This window comes from Anopheles aquasalis, chromosome X, assembly GCF_943734665.1.
Source record: "Anopheles aquasalis chromosome X, idAnoAquaMG_Q_19, whole genome shotgun sequence".
Taxonomy (NCBI): Eukaryota; Metazoa; Arthropoda; class Insecta; order Diptera; family Culicidae; genus Anopheles; species Anopheles aquasalis.
Window position 1 is genome coordinate 2513036 of NC_064876.1, and position 17316 is coordinate 2530351.

A 17316-nucleotide genomic window follows, 5' to 3' on the forward strand; every position below is an offset into this window, starting at 1 on the left:
TGGCCGCGGTCTTTACACGGATTGTGCGTCCGGCGGGCGTTACATGGATCATCTCACATGCCTGTATGTGCCACCGCGCCCCGCCCCTTCCCCGGTTCACCACCGCGTAGTTACCGTTCGCTTCATTAAACGCAAACCTTCCAAGCGCTCCTTTTCCTTCGCTCCACCGGCTCGCAGTACGGTTTGGTTGACGCAGCGTGTCTCGCCTGTGAGATCTCCATCACTCAACACCACAGAGGGACCTCAGCGCGAAACCAGAAGAAGAAGAAGAAAAAGAAGAAGAAGAAGAAGAAGAAGAAGAAGAAAAAAAGAGTGGAAACGAGGGGCACGCGGATCGGGAAGTGATTCAAATGAAAATGAGCGACTCTTGCGCTCGGCTGCTCGGCGCGATGCTTCAAGGATTGACTAGCTGCCCTCCCCTGCCCACATACCCCCCTCGGCTCGGCTTCGTCACGAGCTTCCCTGCCACGATCTTCGCCGCTCGGGCGAAGAGGGAAATGATGCGCGGATAGAAAACGACTCTCGCGTTGCGGTCCTATACGAGATCAACGAACGGCCCGGCGGGGGGAAAGGACACAACAGCGATGACAGCGGACCAAGGACCATTTTTATTTATATTTGCACACATGTATGGGTAATTGTTTGCCATTTGAATACTGATAGCTTCATTTGAACATAATTTGGTACATTCAACAATCCGACAAAACGTTCTAAAACAAGCTGAACGGTGCAACTCTTCTCTATTGGTTGCTGATGGTGTTGAGGAATCAGCATGCGATGAGTCTCTCGGGATGGCCATCGTCTTTTCAATACTGCAATAAATCAAGCAGCCTAATTTATTTATTAAAAACATTTTTAAAAGCTCCACTCCACAATCCACGAAAAAAAAATGCCACTCTGTTTAGTTTTTCTTCTGCTTAGAATGGTGATTCTATGAAGAAAAAAAAAATGTAATCAGCCTGCCTGGTGGTCCTTTTTGGCTGTCCGTCACTGTAAACTCACTCACACCCAGCGGGACACGCGAAGATTTCTCACTATCGCATGACTCACGCTCAGCGAACGGTGAGAAAAATTCTCTTTTATGTTCACTACCTCCGAACAAAAATGCTACGGTTGTTCAGCCTGTAGTTATGCTACGGTTATTTGTTCTATTTGTATATTTATGTTTATATCATGGTTCCCAAACTCATATTAGCTTGCGGGCCGCAAAAGAAAGCAACAGCCAGTAGCGCGACCCCATTTCCTCAACATAATTTATATGATTAGATTTTTGTCCCACCAAACCACAATCGGTGCCGGTGAAGCGTACCCAAAGAGGTAAAGGCAATTCCACCGCGTCCACTGATCGCTGCGCCGGGAAAAAAATGAAATTATGTAGCTCCGTTGCCCAAACGCCAATGATGGAGGCGCCCTGCGAAATGGAGGCGCCTGGTAACCGGTAAAATTGCACACTTTCAAGGGGGTTTGCAATTGAAATTTAATTCGCTAAACTACTCAGGAATCTCACATCGCCATTATGCGGTGAATGTTTGCGGTGCTTGCTCGTTCCATTTTTCGTACACTACTGTCATTGCAGATAAACATTGTGTCAACAATGTACCGGGAATAGTCGATTTAAATATGACTGGATAATCGGATCAAGCTGATTTTTTTATCCAAGGTTAGCGTAACTGCCCTTAGTTATTGTGTAAATTTAGAGCGCGATCCGCCAACCCGTTTTTTTACAGCAGCCTTTTAAGTAAGTCGAAAAAAAAGGCATACGGCATGTCATTTGCAAAACAAAACATCAAGCAAATTCTTTGTTCAACGTAGTCACTCAGGGTAAACATCGCCGCTCGCTGCTGAGACAGACTTACTTAAAAAGCTGCCGTGAAATAACGGGTTGGCGGATCGCGCTCTAAATTTACACAATAACTAAGGGCAGTTACGCTAACCTTGGATAAAAAAATCAGATTGATTCGATCACCCAATCAGATTTAAATCGACTATTCCCGGTACTTTTTTGGCCCAGTGTACTACCAATCTTTAATTTACTATGTTTTTTCAAACGATTCAAAGGGTAATAAATACATTTTATTATTTCTTTTAGCCACATAACCACACAAATATAAGCCCCAAAAACTATGCAAAATTGGTACAGATGAGGATTTTTATTTTGTGTTGCATTTCCAAAATGCTACATGGGACGCGGCTGCCGGGACTCTGCTATCTGGCCAAAAAGGACAACAATACGAAACGTCAGTTAGCGGCTATGAGCATAATAACATGCACCGGCGTGAAATCGCTAACAAAACTATCGAAAATACTGCTATGTAAGTACTGCAGCATCGCTCTACATTTCGCACTAGCGCGAATCTGCACAGGAACAGCTGGGCGCTGCGTTTGTGAAAGATATTATGCTGCATGTGAAATGAGAAAAATAACACGCCCAGTAACTCATGGTTGCTCCTTGCTTCTAGATCCATCGTCAGCGAGACGGAAATTTTACAAACAGAACGTCCTGAAACCTAGCGTGACGACGATGCCGACCGAGTTCGCTATGGTGCAAGTATCGTTCGGTGATGCAAAGCTAGCAGCACTGATCGCCCGCGTACTGACGAACGAAAGGCTGGCGGCTTGCGTGCATGTCGTACCGAACGTAACTTCATACTACATTTGGGACGGAAAATCATGCTGCGATCCGGAAACACTGCTTAAGATCAAAACACGCGCATCACGTGTCGATGACATCATTCGTTTCATCCGGAAGCACCACCATTACGACGTGCCCGAGATAGTATCGTTTCCGATCGAGAATGGTGATGCGGATTATCTTAACTGGATCAAAGCGCAGGTCCCGGCGGAACCGAATCCAGAGCTGCTGGCCAAAGCGCTTGATGAGTTAGCTGCCAAACTGGGTGACAGCAACGCTGCTGGTGAACATAATTCGTCGTCATAGGACGGTGTGGTGGTGTATGTCGATAAATGAACGTCTGCACTTTAATTTCTATTAATTAAAATATATGTAAATTAATTAAGGAGGGTCTTCGGTATTTTATTTGATTTGTGACACATATTTTAACATTTTTCCCTGAATGCTGATCCTTTCAAGAGTATTGTGTAAAAGCTTTGGGCCAATCGAGGAAAAACTGACAAAGATACAGATTTTTGGAAGCGCTAAGCGAATCGCTACTTGGAAAAGCGAAGCCCAACGTTTTCAAAGTCGGTGCCCATCCAGTACCGTCCACTTTTTGCCAGGTAACCCCGTCGAGATATCTTTATAATCATTCATTGATGATACTTTTCTTTTAAACAATTATGTAAAGCTCGTTTTCTTTGGTGCAGAATCTCAAAAAGCATCACTTTTTCAACTTTAAACATCTGCCAAAGATCGAAAAACTGTAATATCAACAAAAACTCTTCAGGGATAAACTTATAATCTTTCAAACGAGTATCGATTTGTATAATTCAGATGACCCGTCATGTCACTACGATGGGCACCGTGAAAAGTATCCTTTTGAAAACACGACTGCTTAAATTTGATGCCATGGATGAAGTTTTTAATAAATGTTGCTCAAAACAATACCAAATATTCTTGAAAAATTGTTGTTTAATATGCCATTCATTTGAAAAAATAAAACTGAAAGATTGCGTAGCAAAAAATCGCCAAAAAACGGGCCTTTTTGTTGGCCCGAAAATACCGAAGCCACCCCCCCTGAATGCCATATTTGAATAACGATTACTGCTGCTTCGGATTGAATAAAGATAAAGATAGGCCCCGTCCCCGTGCTCGCGGGGGGGAAGTAAAAACGAAACGACCACGAACAACTTTGTCTTGTTTTTAGTTTCCTTTTTTTTCTAACTAAGTTCTTATATTCTGTATTCTTTTGTTTTAGGAACTTTCACATTACATTTGATGCGGGGATTTTCGACTCACTGTCTTTCTTCTTCTTCGTCGTCGTCGTCTCTCTCTCTCTCTCTCTTTTTTTGTAATATTTTCTTTGTTTCAATAACTGCAGTTATCGTCCGTCTCTTCATACGCGTAAAAGTATACGAATAAAAAAAAAAGTAGGCAAAAAGATTCATCAATGTATATCACTAGGTATTAAAATGCTTTTGAAAAATAAAAAACAGGTAAAAAAAAAACAAAATAAACGACTACACCTCTTACTGTGCCCACACGGCTAAACAATCGCCCTTTTTCGATTCTGCTTTTGTTTTTCTTTAATGACAAATAATTTTAAACTGATCGTCAGCGTGTAAATGCGTGGAATGTTGTAAGGAGACAATAAAGATGATAAAAAAAAGCATGATAGCAATTAGAGGCGTTTACCTCCTGTGTGAGTGGGTCTGTGTCTTTCTAAACTATATACTGTGGGTATGCAATATACGGGCAATTTGCTACTTAAAATCAGCGAAATCTTCTGTGCCGTGATATGACTGTACCGTTTGATAAATCTTTCACGGCCAAACGACACACGAATGAAAACTCAACGGCCGGAAGGCCGTTTGCGCAGCTGCCCACGGCTGAAGAACGACGCAGAACAAAAAGAAGAAGAAGAAAGGGAGAAAAAATGACACTGTAAATGATACGCTAGCGTACGGTTGCGTACGGCCGAAAATAAAAAAAGAAAGGAGGAAAGGAAGAAAAAAAGGGGAAACGAAGAAAATGATAAGAAAAAAAACAACTGAGATGTAGGCGCTGGCTCAGTGTGGCACGGTACTGCCGGTGGTGCTAGTGCTGCTACCGGCACCGACGATCGGTGGCTGCCACCCGCACCACGGCTCCTAGAACGGGCAGTCGTTTTCCCGCGGCTGGAACTCGCGTCGACTGACATCCAGGCTGGAGTCCGAGTCCTCGCTGCCGCTGGTAAACGAGTGGGCGATCTGGGCCGCGGCCAGCTGCGCCTTCGCCGACCGCTTGTTGCTCTCCTCCTTGAAGCAGTGGTTCTTCTGGTGCCGGATCAGCTCGTAGTACCGCTGGAACACCAGGTTACACTTTTTGCACGTGTAGTTGATGTTGATCGCCTTCTTCTCATCCGTCTCGAACGAGGGGTTCGGTTGATTTTCGTAGATTTTCCGCTGCTTCTGGCGTGCGTTCTGTGCGCGCGCGAGAGAGAGAGAGAGAGCGAGAGAGAGAATGGCAGGTGAGTAAATAATAAAAATAAATTAAAAAAAAAAAAACAAACGCTACAAGTGAGGAACGAATGTACCACCGACCTGGAACCACACGACGATCACGCGCGGCGACAGCATCAGCAGCTTGCTGAGGTACTCGAGATCACTGTCCTTCGGGTACGAGTTGTTCTCGAAAAACTCCTGCAGCACCTTGATCTGGTAGTCGGTGAAGCGCGTCCGGTTCGCCCGCTTCCCATTCGAGCAGGTGATGGGTTGCGTTTGCGGTGCCAACGATGAGTGCATCGACAGTGAGTTCGGTGGCGAGATGACGGGACTGTCGATCGGGCTCGGTATTTTCATCTCCTCAGCGACAGCCAGTGGTCCGGTAGTGGTCGGTCCGGGTCCCGCACCACCCGGTCCCTGTCCGGCCCCACCTGTCGCGGGCCCCACCGCCATGTGGGCCTTCTTCAGCGAGATCGCACTCGGCGGTCGCATCGGCATCGGGTTCGAGTTGGACGAGTCGAGCTGCAGATCGCCCGGCGTTGGGCTACGCTCGTTCGCTGATTCGGATTTGATTTTCTGCTTCTTCTTCACCAACGTACCAACCGGGACCAGACCGGCCGTGACCGAACCACCACCGCCGATGCAGCCCCCATTGGTGCCAGGCAGCCCACTATTGGTAGGTGCACCCCCGGAACCACCACCACTGGCGACACTAACAGCAACACCGAGGGCAGCCGCATCGGCAGCCGCACGCTGAAAGTAATCCGACACGGAACTGACCGCATCCGGTCCGGTCCCGTAGTCCGCCCCGACGAAGCTGTCCGGGAAGAGGCCCTTGTTTAGGTGGAACGCCGCCCCAACGAGATCCGGCCCCGGCTGGTGCTGCTGCTGGTGATGGTGCTGATGGTGTTTGCTCAGCGACTCCAGCAACGATTTCGAGAGGTTCTGCTTCATCGCCTCGTTGAGCGCTTTGCTCATGTCGGACTGTGCGTTCGGCGAGGGCGACGAGTTACCCTGTATCGACGTATCGACGGTCGGCTTGAACGCCGGCGCCGTATCGAGATCGGTGACCTTCGCCTCACCCGTCCGCTCGTACTCCTCCACGTTCAGCTTCGTCGACGGTGGAATGCTAAAGTTGTACGGGCTGTCCTTGTTCCGCTGGCGCTCCTTGAACAGCGTGTTGCGGAACCAGTGCTTCACCACCTTCTGCGGCAGGTTCGCCTTGAGCGACATCTCCTGGATGCTCTCCTCGCTCGGTGAGTTGTTGATGTCGAAGTGCGAGCGCAGAATCCGCAGCTGCTCGTCGGTGATGCGCGTGCGGGCGCGCTTCTGGGTGCACGGTTGTTGTTGTTGCTGTTGCTGTTGCTGCTGTTGCGTTTGTTGTTGCGTTTGTTGTTGCGTTTGTTGTTGTTGCGGTAGAGCCTGCGATGGGTGCACCACCTGTAGCTGCTTCGGATCGAGCCCGTGCGCACCGTGCGGTAAAAGGTTTAAATCGAGCGGTTTCCCATTGAGACCGACGACCGGTGTCACCGGCATGACCGGTGGTCCATGTTTGCCCCCCTTTCCACCGTCCCCGGGGACGGGCGAGCCGTCCGGTTTCTCTTTCGGTGGCACACCGCCAAAGTTAAGCTGCGGTGCCAGGTTGAGATAGCTGAGTGACATCAAATGGTGAAAGTGCATAAAGTTGAGCACATTCAGGGCATTCGGGTTCAGTTTGCTGTTCGGATCGGTGGCCGCAAACTGCAGCAGGGAAGCACTCTTCAGGAAGTTCGGATCCATCAGGTTAACGGTTGGATCGAGTGGTACGAGGGATTTCGCACCGAGCAGCGCCTCCGGTGCGCCCAGATCGAACCCACCGCCAGCACCGCTGGCAGCGGCCATCGCATTCACCTTCATTAAATCGTTGAGCGCTTGTTGCTGCTGCTGCTGGTGGTGCTGCTGCTGCTGCTGGTGTTGCAGTGCAGCAACGGCACCATCGGGGAACGGTACCGGGCCCGCCATATCCTGCAAACCAACCGTGGCCTCGAGCAGCTTCTTCTTGTGCGCCAAACACTCCGGATTTAGCTCGAGGTGCGCCTCGAGCATCAGCTTCCCCGGGAACGCCTGGTAGCAGCAGTCACAGATCATTATTTCCGGCTTCTCACCACAGAACAGTGGCAGTGCCGCTTGTTGCTGTTGCTGCTGCTGCTGCTGCTGCTGCTCGGAAGGGGATTTCAGTTTCCGAAGCGCTGCCACCTCATCCAGCAGGTTCGGGGACTGCAAATCGAGCGCTTCCGGGATGGGATGGATCAGGGGGAACCCTTCACCGCCCTTCTTTTTCCCTTCGCCAGCGGACTGGTGCTGCTGCTGGGCACCAAGACTGAGTGGCTGCGTGGCAAACAGGGTGCGCTCCTGCAACCGGCAGGCGCGCGTCTGATGCAGCACACTGCGCATGTGAATGTCGAGCGTGCTGCCCTGCGTGTACGCCACGTTGCAGATGTCACATTTGAACTTTTTCCGGGCCGACTCCTTCTCGTCGGTTACATCTTTGCGCTTCTCGCCACCACCACCGGTACCACCGGTACCGGCGCCACCACTTTCGACAAACATCGGCATCGAGAAGGGTGTGGCCGCCTTATCGCTGAACGGTACCGTTGGTGAGGGTGAGTTTTTGCCACGGTCGAGCGCGAGCTCACTGCCGCCCAGGTCCGGACCGAGCGCACCGGTAAACATCTGCGCGAAACCCTTCTCCGCCTTCAGCTTCTTCAGCTTGTTCAGGTGCGACACACTGTTGTAGTGCACCAGCAGGATGTTCTTCTGCGTGAAGCTTTCCATGCAGATCGTACACTTGAACGGCCGGTTCGGGTTCGTGAACTTCTCCGACTTGATGTCGTAGAAAATGGATGGTGACGCACCGGCGGTGGACGCCGAGGACGATGGGGCGGGTGATAGTGCCGGCGATGAGTGTTGGTGCTGCTGGTGCTGGTGCTGGTGCTTCGCCAGTGACGCCATCAGTGCCGTGGCAGCAACCGTATCCGGTGACACTTTGTCCTCGCGCGGCATATGGCAAGCGGTGGTGATGTGCCGCTCCAGTGTCACCGCATCGGTAAACGTGAACTGACAGTCGGCGCAGGTGTAGCGCAGCAGCGTGTCGCACCCGGAACCACCACTGCCGTCCAGGCTTTTGTCGTAGTAGAAGCTGCTGCTCTTCGAGCTCATCGATTTCTCGCTCAGCCGATCGTCGTCGACGCTGTCGCGTGTTTCACGGCCAACCGAACGGTCGGACCGTGGGCTTAAACCGTTCCTTTGTTGCTGCTGCTGCTGCTGCTGCTGCTGCTGTTGCTGCTGTTGCAGCATTTTACGCTTCAAATCCTTGAAGAAAAGAATGGAAGTATCCGGCGACTGACCGGGCGGTGCCGTTTTCTGGACCGCTTCCTGCGGATGCCGCTCGGCAATGTGGGCCGTCAGTGCGTTGATGTTCTTAAAGTGCTGCTCGCAGTAGAAACACTTGGTTGACTCGCGCAGCGAGTGGTAAAACAGGTGGCGGCTAAGCTTTTCGTGCGTTTTGAACGCGAACGGGCACTGCTTGCACCGGTACTTGTACGTGTGGTGCTCCGAGATGAGAAAGCTGAGGTGCGTCGCCTTGAAGTGGTGATTCAGATCGGCCACACTGTCGAACGTGTCCTTGCAGTCGTGCAGGAAGCAGGACAGCAGATCGTCCGAGTCGCCACCGCGCTTGAAATGGTTGCTCTCGTTGCAGTGTATCTTCAGGTCGACCATCGTGTCGAACGACGCTTTGCAGAGGGTGCACCGGATGCTACTACTGGTGGTGTTGGTGCCAGGGCCCGTGCCCGCGCCCGCGCCCGGTGACACCGAACCCTCCTTGTGACCCGGTGAACCGGGGCCGGGTGAGTGGGGCGATGCGGACCGCACCGATGATGGATGGTGGTCAATCGGACTGCCACTGTTGCCGAACGGTTGTTTGGAGTGAGTGGTATTTGAGGTTTTCAAAAATTGCGAGGTATCAACCAGCTTCAGCAGTCGATTGAGACCATCCATCGGTAGGTGGTGGACCCGGAGCACGTGCGCCTCGACGCTCGCCTGATCGGGCAGGGTTTCGGTGCAGAGCGGACAGGCGGGCAGAGCGTCGGTCGCCGGGGCGAGCGTTGGTTGGCGGGCGGACGCGACGATCGCGGCCGGCTGCTCCGGTACACCGGACCGCCCACCATCGCCCGGCTGCCCCCGTGCACTGGCCGTGTACTGTTCCATCATCTCCGCCAGGTTGCCGTGCTTCAGATCGTTACAGTTTTCCTTCAGCGCGAACGACTCGCTGATGAACGTGACCTTCTCGATGAGGCGCAAGTTTTGGGCCGAGCGGGCCTCCATCAGGGTGCGCAGATAGTCGAACGGTTTCCTCTGCGGTGCTGGTACGGGTGGCAGCGACGAGGGGGAAGTGCGCGATGCACCGGATGTGAGCTCGGCCGCACCCAGCCCACCCAGCAGCTCGTTGCCGACGTTGTGGTTCGCGAGGAGGTGCTGCATTAGCTTCACTTTCTTCGAGGAAAACTTGTTGCACACGCTGCAGACGAGACAGCGGTCCTTGCAGCTGCTCCCAGCCACCGCCAGCCGGGTGTTGTGGCCGGCGTTCTCACCGTTCCACATCTTCTTCTCCTGCAGGATGCTGCACAGGGTGCCGTTGTCGGCCGTATCCATTGCGTCCTGGGTGTCGGAACCTGCCACACACAGAGAGGGAGAGCGAGAGAGCGCGAGAGAGAGAAGAAATTTAGAATTTCATTAATTCGGCATTGAGGCCTACGCTTGTTGCATTTCTTTCTTTTTTTTTTTGTTTGTTGCAGCGACTAATCTTATGGCAGTATCTCCTTCCGTACTTCAACCGATTTTAGAAAACTAGACCACTTTTATTTAGGTTATTCTATGCCATTTATTGTGCCATACTCAAAATATGATATCGAGCAAATTCGAGCCTACAAAACAGGTGGCCGCTTTTTGTTGGGCATTTTAGCATTGTATTTGACAACATTTCGGGAGATTTTGTTGGCAATTAAAAGCTCTAATAGTTGCGTTGAGTTGTTTGTTGGCATAAGCCTTACTTTTCAAATCGAGCCACAGCGAAAAGTTCAGCGCCGTCATAATGCGACAAAGCACCATTTATTCATCACTCGCATTGCACGATCGCAGTTTCCACTATTGACTGATAATTTTCAAAATAAAGAGTGAAACAATTTCAGTTCGTTCTTTTAACGTGAAATGATCCATTATTGAAATGGCATAGAATATCCTAAATAAAACTGGTTTTATTTACTAAAATCGGTAGAAAAATGACAGAGATATTAAACTTTAAAAATGGGTATCACCTTATGGCCCACCCTGTACATAGTCTTGTAAACGGGGTTTTTCTTAAATTTCATATTTTTTGTAGGTTTTCACTGCTGTTATTAATAACCATGCTAAGTTTCACGTCAAACGAATGATTAGTTTTTGAGATATATATATATTTTTTTTTTTAGTGCTACCAAAAGCGAATTCTTCGTTTTTTAATATTTCGAAATTGATTGCGCAAAGAATTTCCATAAAAGTTGGTGTGGGGATACACTAAAAAGGATGCAGAAAGCCTTTCAAGATTGAACTGGGTTAAATAAAAATGTTTACAAGTGATTAAAATACTTCCAGGATGGTCAGGAACGTCTTGAATACGAAGAACGTCCTTGGTGACCAACAACGTCAAACGATTTGATGTTGGAAAACCGTCGTTTAACAACTAGAGTCCTTGCTGATGGATTTGGCATGTTCAGATAATTCGCTAATTACATTTTGAAAAATGGTTTTTGGGTTTCCAACGCACTGGCGTTGGTTTTCTGTGACTTTTTCGTCAAAAACTCCACTCATATCGTTCCGCAACCACCGCTTCTTCGCTTGCTTTAGCACCATGTGACTTCTGGCTATTAAAAAAGCTCAAAAAACTCTTCCGGGGACATCGTTTTTCAAACGATGCAACAGATTCATGCGACTGCGAAGAAGAAGAAACATAAAAGCCAAAGCTGGAAAATCCGTTGGCGCAAGTGCATTGCATCGGATTGCATTGATTTGGAGGAAAGAAACGGGAATTTTCCAAAAGAAACCGAAATTCACTTTACCTTCCGTGGCACAGTAGTGTAATGATTTAGGTTTCTAATTTTTAACCAATCTAGTGGTACTGAAGGAGAACAAATTTGCAGCCCGGTAACAACAACAACAACAAAACAAACCTCGCAAGGCCCGCAAAAACCTGCTGAGCAAGCATTGCGCTCCGGGGGTTCGCTCGCTCGCTCGCAGTTTCGCTTAAAAAAAAAAAAAACAAAACACCCCGGTTGTTCGCGCAAAACATCGCGACAGCAATTTCATCCAACAACCTATCCGCAATTTCCGCGTCCCGTTTCCCTAGACACGCGAGAGGCCCATATAATTCCGCATACGCAACACACATCACAAAAAAGAAGAAAAAACACGACACCAACACGAAAGAAGACAAGAAGACGAAGAAAAGGAGGGAAAAGGGCGAATGAATTGAATGGCAGGCAGACAGGGATTAGCACGCTGCTGCTTCCTGCGTGAGAGAGAGAGAGAGAGAGAGAGAGAGAGAGAGAGAGAGAAGCGACCGGAAAGTGAATCAAAAAAGGGAAAACCAGAATAAAAAAATAAACTGCAACACGCCAATAAGCACCCCGATCTCGGAGCGTACCGTGGTCCCTTCTCTTCCTTCTTCTCATCTCTTTCGGGGGCCGCGCGGCGGCGGTGCTGCTGCTACTCTGGTGTGAGTGTCCCGTGTTTGATGGACGATTGACGATCACCCTCCGGTTCGATTATGTCAGTGTCGGTGCAGTCGGTATCGGTCGCGAGGACTCCACACAGCGACGACGCTAGGCCATCCAAAGGAAGGAAGTGTGACACAAAATGCGGAACCGCTTGTTAAAGGAACGGACTGTGATTCTACGTACATAGCGCACTGATGTCGTACCGCATACCGGGCGTTGCGTCTTGAACCGTCCGGGAAAAGCGGACATTTAGCGGTGGAGCACCAGCAAAACAATGCGTAACAGGACGACGCCGCCGAGGACACACGCGCACTGTGAGCGGAACGAAGCAGAACGTGGCCGCCACTTGCGTACCGCCGTTTGCGCGCACACAATAATAATAAAAATAATAATAATAATAATATAATAAAAACCACTCGCGTAAACAGTTTGACCGAGTCCGCGACGGGGCCACAGAGAGATCCTGACCGTTACAGCACGCAACGCACACTGAAAGCAGGAACGCGAGCGCGGGGAAACGAGCATGCTTCACTGCTGCTGCTGCTGCTGCTGCTGCTGCTTCGTTTGCTGCTGCCAAGGGGTGTTTGTGGATGTGTTAGGTGGGTATCGGAGGTCGGGAGGTCAGGAGTCAGGCTCCTAATGATATCTCTAACCCTCTCTAGCAACGGTGGCGGTTTTTACTGTGTGCGTTTTATGTTTGTGGACCTTCTTGCTGGCTGTGTTGCTGCTTCCCTTCTTGCATCTTCCTATCTGCTATCCTGGGCACGGCACTGCGCACGTACCGGTGTGGTGTGCGCGCACGCACGCACGCACGCACGATATGCTGGAACAGTTGCTCCTCTCTCTCTCTCTCTCTCTCTCCCGGGCAGGACGTTAAGGCAGCATAACGCATAGCACCTTTTGATTGCCCCGTGCATCGTAAACGCATATTAGTGCTCCCCTGAGCATCCTGGGACCATCCCGGGACCATCTGCCGCTCACGAGCCGCTTTGTGCGTAAACAAACGATCTCAATGCCCGCGTGCGCGCTCGCTCGCTCGCTCGCTCGCAACATTCCACCCATTGTTTGGCCGACCGCGGTGATGGTGTGCGTGCAGAGGCGTCGTGCGCAGCGCGGCGTGTTTGTGGAGTTGAGCGCAAACAGTTTGTAACTGGTTTTCAGTGCGTGTATCGGATGCGGGCGGTCTTTTTGGGGTATGCGCATCGGTGTGTGCGTGTCTCTTATGAAGCGCAATGCGTGATCCCTTGTCCGGACTTGGAGGCCACGATACATACGATAGTTAATGTTTTTTTTTTTTTTTTGTACAGCATCCAAAACTAGTGAGTCCTGAGATTTTAGTCCTTAAAAAATGGTGAAACCAGGACGAAACGAAGCCGAACCGTAGAGGAACCATTCAAGAACAGTAGGAAAATTATTTCTAACCCTTTTTTTTTGCGTACATATATTTACAGTGTGGACAAGGGGCGCACATTCGGCCGATATTTGGTGCCCCGAAGAAGGCAGCGAGAACGGCATTTTTGAGGGGGAAGACCAAGAAGAAGAAGAAGAATAATAATAATAATAAAAAGAAGAAGGAAAAAACATGAGAGATGTATGTCTGTCTCGTTCGAAATTGACCCACCCGTAGCGCAGAACGATCATAACTGCGTTCGTGAGCATAAAAAAGGGACACACAATTAAAGGTGTGAGAGATAGTGAGAGTACGGAGAGACGGATAGAGAGAGCGCAAGAGAGAGAGAGAGAGCGCACGAAAGAGTGATGAAGATGGATGCGATACATCATGATCACGGGAGCTGTGCGCATGTGCGCAGCAAACAAGAAACCAGCCACCAGTCAGTCCGTCCAGCCCATTCTTGGGCTTGGTACACCACCACCGTGCGCATCTAGTGCGCAACCCGCATTAGCCGCAACCCCTTTTTCTAAACGAAGGTATTTTATGGGCTACTGGCTAGCCCATTAGCCGCGCCTCCCGAGAAATGACAAATACATCAAATCGTGTGTAACTGAGCGATGTGCAAACAGACAACCGCGCCGCGGATAGAATTCATTGATGAAATAACGACGGTGTCATAAGTCGCAATCAAATGTTTTTTTTTTTCTATCGAAAGTTTTGATCAATTAAATGGGGCCGTTGTATGAGGAGCGATTTTTCAAACATCAATAACATTGTTTTGAAGAAAGAAAAAAACGCGCAAGTGGGAAAGAGTTATGAAAAATAAATGACACTCAAAAATTACCAGCTGTACAATCTTAAAACGGATGTTTTGTTGTCGATTAAAACACGGTTTTTTCAAAAAAGAAAACCCCAAAACTAAATCATTCCAAGTGTTTTCCCGTGCTAGCTACACAGTTTTCCACATCTCTAGGGGCAATTTGTGCTGCAAAAGAAGCTGGAACCACTTTTGTGTTTTGCCTAGCTATCAAGAATCTGCATGTGTTTTGGCGTCGCTCCTCCATCTACTTATCGTTCAATTCATGCGGTACCCATTTTCCAACTGTTTGAACCTTTCTATTGCACGTAAACGTATAAAAAAGGTTGGTTCAGTAATTGCTTACTACTAGGCAAGTACTTTTAGCGATTGCTTTTAATTCTCATCCTAGAACAAAAACCTACAATTCAGGCTCCTTAATCTTTGCAAGTGGTTTCCAATACCAAACTGTCACCAGAGGCCTCCTCACATGCATTTCCTGTGATTCAATCGCCTGTTGTTCCAAATTAAAGGACAAAATGGAGCATCCCGCACTATGCTACTTTTTATGCTACGCAAACAGCACTGTTAAGGTTGTGCTCCTGGTAAATACCTTCGCTCTGTTAATTGTATTGGCCACTGACTGAAATTATACCATCAGTACGCAGAGACTGGAAGGTTTTATATCGGTTATTTGGTGCGCCAAAAAACCCGACAAGGTCTATGGTTTATGGGGACTGTGGGATTCAGGGGGCTTCGGTAATTAATTATGTTTTGTGACACATGTTTTTAACATTTTTCCCTCAATGCTGATCCTTTCAAGAGTTTTGTGTAAAAGTTTTGGATCAATCGAAGCAAAACTGACCAAGTTACAGAGCCTTTTTTTTAATCCGCGATTCATACAATGCTCTAATAATAGGCGCTTGGAAACGCACCACAACCGCCTGCAAAAAATCGGAGTCGATAACGAGCCCCGAGTCGTCTCCGACCCAGATCGATTCCGGGAATTTCGGGGGGGAACGTGCAGCGCAGCAGTAGTGACCGTTCTTCTGCTTTGGTACGCTATTCGCAGCGTAGTCGTTGATTGTTTTGTTTTAGCTTACGACTTTGTTTACGTTTTCGCAGTCTACCTGCGCTGCTGGGCTCCCGTCTAGTAGAGCCATGGTCACATAATGAGGGAATTCCCCAAACAATTAAACGTCGATCGAGACCATTACAGTATAGCGAGACGCCAGCGACCGCTCAGCCATCGGCGCTGACGCCTCTCGATTCCGGGAATTGAGTCTTGGAGGGGGGCAAGTACGGCGCAGCACTGTCTCTGCTTTCTTGTCTGCTTTGGTGTAGCCATTCGCTATTTGCGCTTTGTTTTACATTAAAGAGGAGTTAGCGCCTTTCCTATTTTGGCAATGGTCGTTATTGATCGTGAGAATTATGAGCTATTTGCTGTAATACCCAACAACACGCGTTGTTTTATAGAACCACAAGGTCACAATGAATGAATTCCACAGTTAAACATTGATCTTGAGATTGAAAACCAACGTTATCAAAGTCGGTTTCGATCCAGTACCGTAAAAACGACTGGGCCGATCGATTTGAAACTTTTAACACAACATCTGTACACCCTTTGCCAGGTAGCCCCGTCGAGATTTTGAGAAAATTGTTGATACTTCTTTTTAAATAAATCATTTAAAGTCGTGCTTTTAGCCCAAATGACAAACAGCATCACTTTTTGGTCTTTAAACATCTGCCACAAATCGAAAAATTACGAAATTTAACAAATACTTGACAGGGCTCCCTGGAGAAACTTATAATCTTTCAAAGGAGTAGCGATTTGTATTTTTCTGATGACCCATCACGCAGCTACGATGGGCACCGGGAAAAAGTATCATTTCACTGACGCACCCTCATAAATTTGCTGCGATGGATGAAGTATTCAATCAATCTTCCCCAAAATAACACCAAATATTCTTCAAAACTTGCAGCTCAATATGCCATCTACTGAAAACAATAAAATGGAATTGTTACGTCACAAAAAATCTCGAAAAATGATCCTTGTTTTAATCCTGTTTCCAATGACGATAATGCCTAAAATGGCACGACGAACGCGGTTTGCCAACGGGGTTTTGAAATAAGCTAACACATAAAACGGGGGCCCCACTCACCTTTCGTCGTCAGCTTGAAGATGTTACGCAGCCCGAGCAGGTTGATGTTGTGCTCCACCTTGCAGTTCTTCTTCAGATGGTGTATCATGTAGTAGATGTGGTCGGTTTTGAAGCCACACGGCACGCACGTCAGCATCAGCTGCTGCTGCTGCTGCTGCTGCTGCTGCTGCTGCTGCTGTGTGGCCTTCAGCAGGCAAGCCTGCTGTTGCTTGCCTTCATCTGTACGAAAAGAAGCGGCATTTTTTGGTACGATCACTATCGGGCTGCAGTTTGCACGACGAAAACAAATAAACACACACTCACCATCACCACCACCACCACCACCACCAAGCATTGCCGGTGGCAGCTCGAGCGCACTGGCCGCACTGGCGTTCTTCTCGCCGGCAATCAGCAGCAAGTAATCGAAACAGATGCGCCGGAAAATGTGCTTCTCCGACAGGCTGTGCAAACCGAGCTTCTCGAGCGACGTGGTGTAGAAGTTGCAACAGTTACACTTGATCTGCACACTGTCCGGGCAGGACGGGCCGGTTTCTGGAAAGCGTAAAAGGGGCATAAATCATAAGGGACGTGGTAAGGGGGGGGGGGGGCAATCGAACAATAAAACTACACCGAACGCATCATCCGAAAAACCAAAAACCGAGGGCCTACTCACGGTCGGCGTCGATCCCGTTCGTGCCGGCAAAGTCCCGCTCGATCAGCTCGGTTTTCGGCTCCAGCAGCAGCATCAACGGTGAGCCGGAAATTTCACTCACGCTCGGCATCTCATCGTACGCAAACTTCGATTCCTCCGCCAGCGGGAAGATAAGCTGGAGCTTCTTGAACAGCTCCTTGCCGACGAACGCCCGCAACTTGGCCACCGATCGGTCACGGCCCTCGAGTAGGTGCACGGTTAAATCGAGCCGCCGCTGGTGCGCCTCCGTCTTCACGTGCCGCTCCAGCTCGCCCCGGTCGAGCACCTTTTGCGTGCACAGCAAACACTCCTGGGTACCGCCGGTAAACAGGATCGTATCCATCGCGTTGTTGGTGCGATCTTTCAGCACGTGCCGTTTCAGCTCGTCCAGATTGTTGGTTTCG

At 49.2% G+C, this 17316-nt stretch overlaps 2 protein-coding genes across 3 annotated transcripts in view; one reads left to right on the forward strand and one right to left on the reverse strand.

Moving 5' to 3' along the window:
• The first annotated feature begins 2158 nt into the window (after window positions 1–2158).
• Window positions 2159–3017, forward strand: LOC126572181 (uncharacterized). The gene is made up of 2 exons (XM_050231290.1): window positions 2159–2312; window positions 2460–3017. The coding sequence occupies exons 1-2, from the start codon at window positions 2174–2176 to the stop codon at window positions 2936–2938; spliced, it is 618 nt and encodes a 205-aa protein (XP_050087247.1). The 5' UTR covers window positions 2159–2173; the 3' UTR covers window positions 2939–3017.
• Window positions 3018–3819: 802 nt separating this feature from the next.
• Window positions 3820–17316, reverse strand: part of LOC126571576 (zinc finger protein 2) — an 18078-nt gene continuing 4581 nt past the window's right edge. Inside the window, exons 3-7 of one of the 2 annotated variants that reach the window (XM_050230227.1) lie at window positions 16895–17316; window positions 16555–16773; window positions 16243–16461; window positions 5200–9812; window positions 3820–5079 (exon numbers count right to left, since the gene is read on the reverse strand). The exon at window positions 16895–17316 is cut by the window's right edge and continues 1215 nt beyond it. In XM_050230227.1, the coding sequence (XP_050086184.1) occupies window positions 4768–5079; window positions 5200–9812; window positions 16243–16461; window positions 16555–16773; window positions 16895–17316 (5785 nt within the window). In that variant the 3' untranslated portion in view covers window positions 3820–4767. Of the gene's footprint in view, window positions 5080–5199; window positions 9813–16242; window positions 16462–16545; window positions 16774–16894 lie in introns of both variants that reach the window. The other variant, XM_050230217.1, reaches the window with a different exon arrangement.

Coding starts and splice junctions, on each gene's coding strand:
- LOC126572181 (XM_050231290.1), top strand. CDS start 2,174: ATGCTACATGGGACGCGGCTGCCGGGACTCTGCTATCTGGCCAAAAAG. Junction 2,313..2,459: donor ACTATCGAAAATACTGCTAT/GTAAGTACTGCA, acceptor CCTTGCTTCTAG/ATCCATCGTCAGCGAGACGG.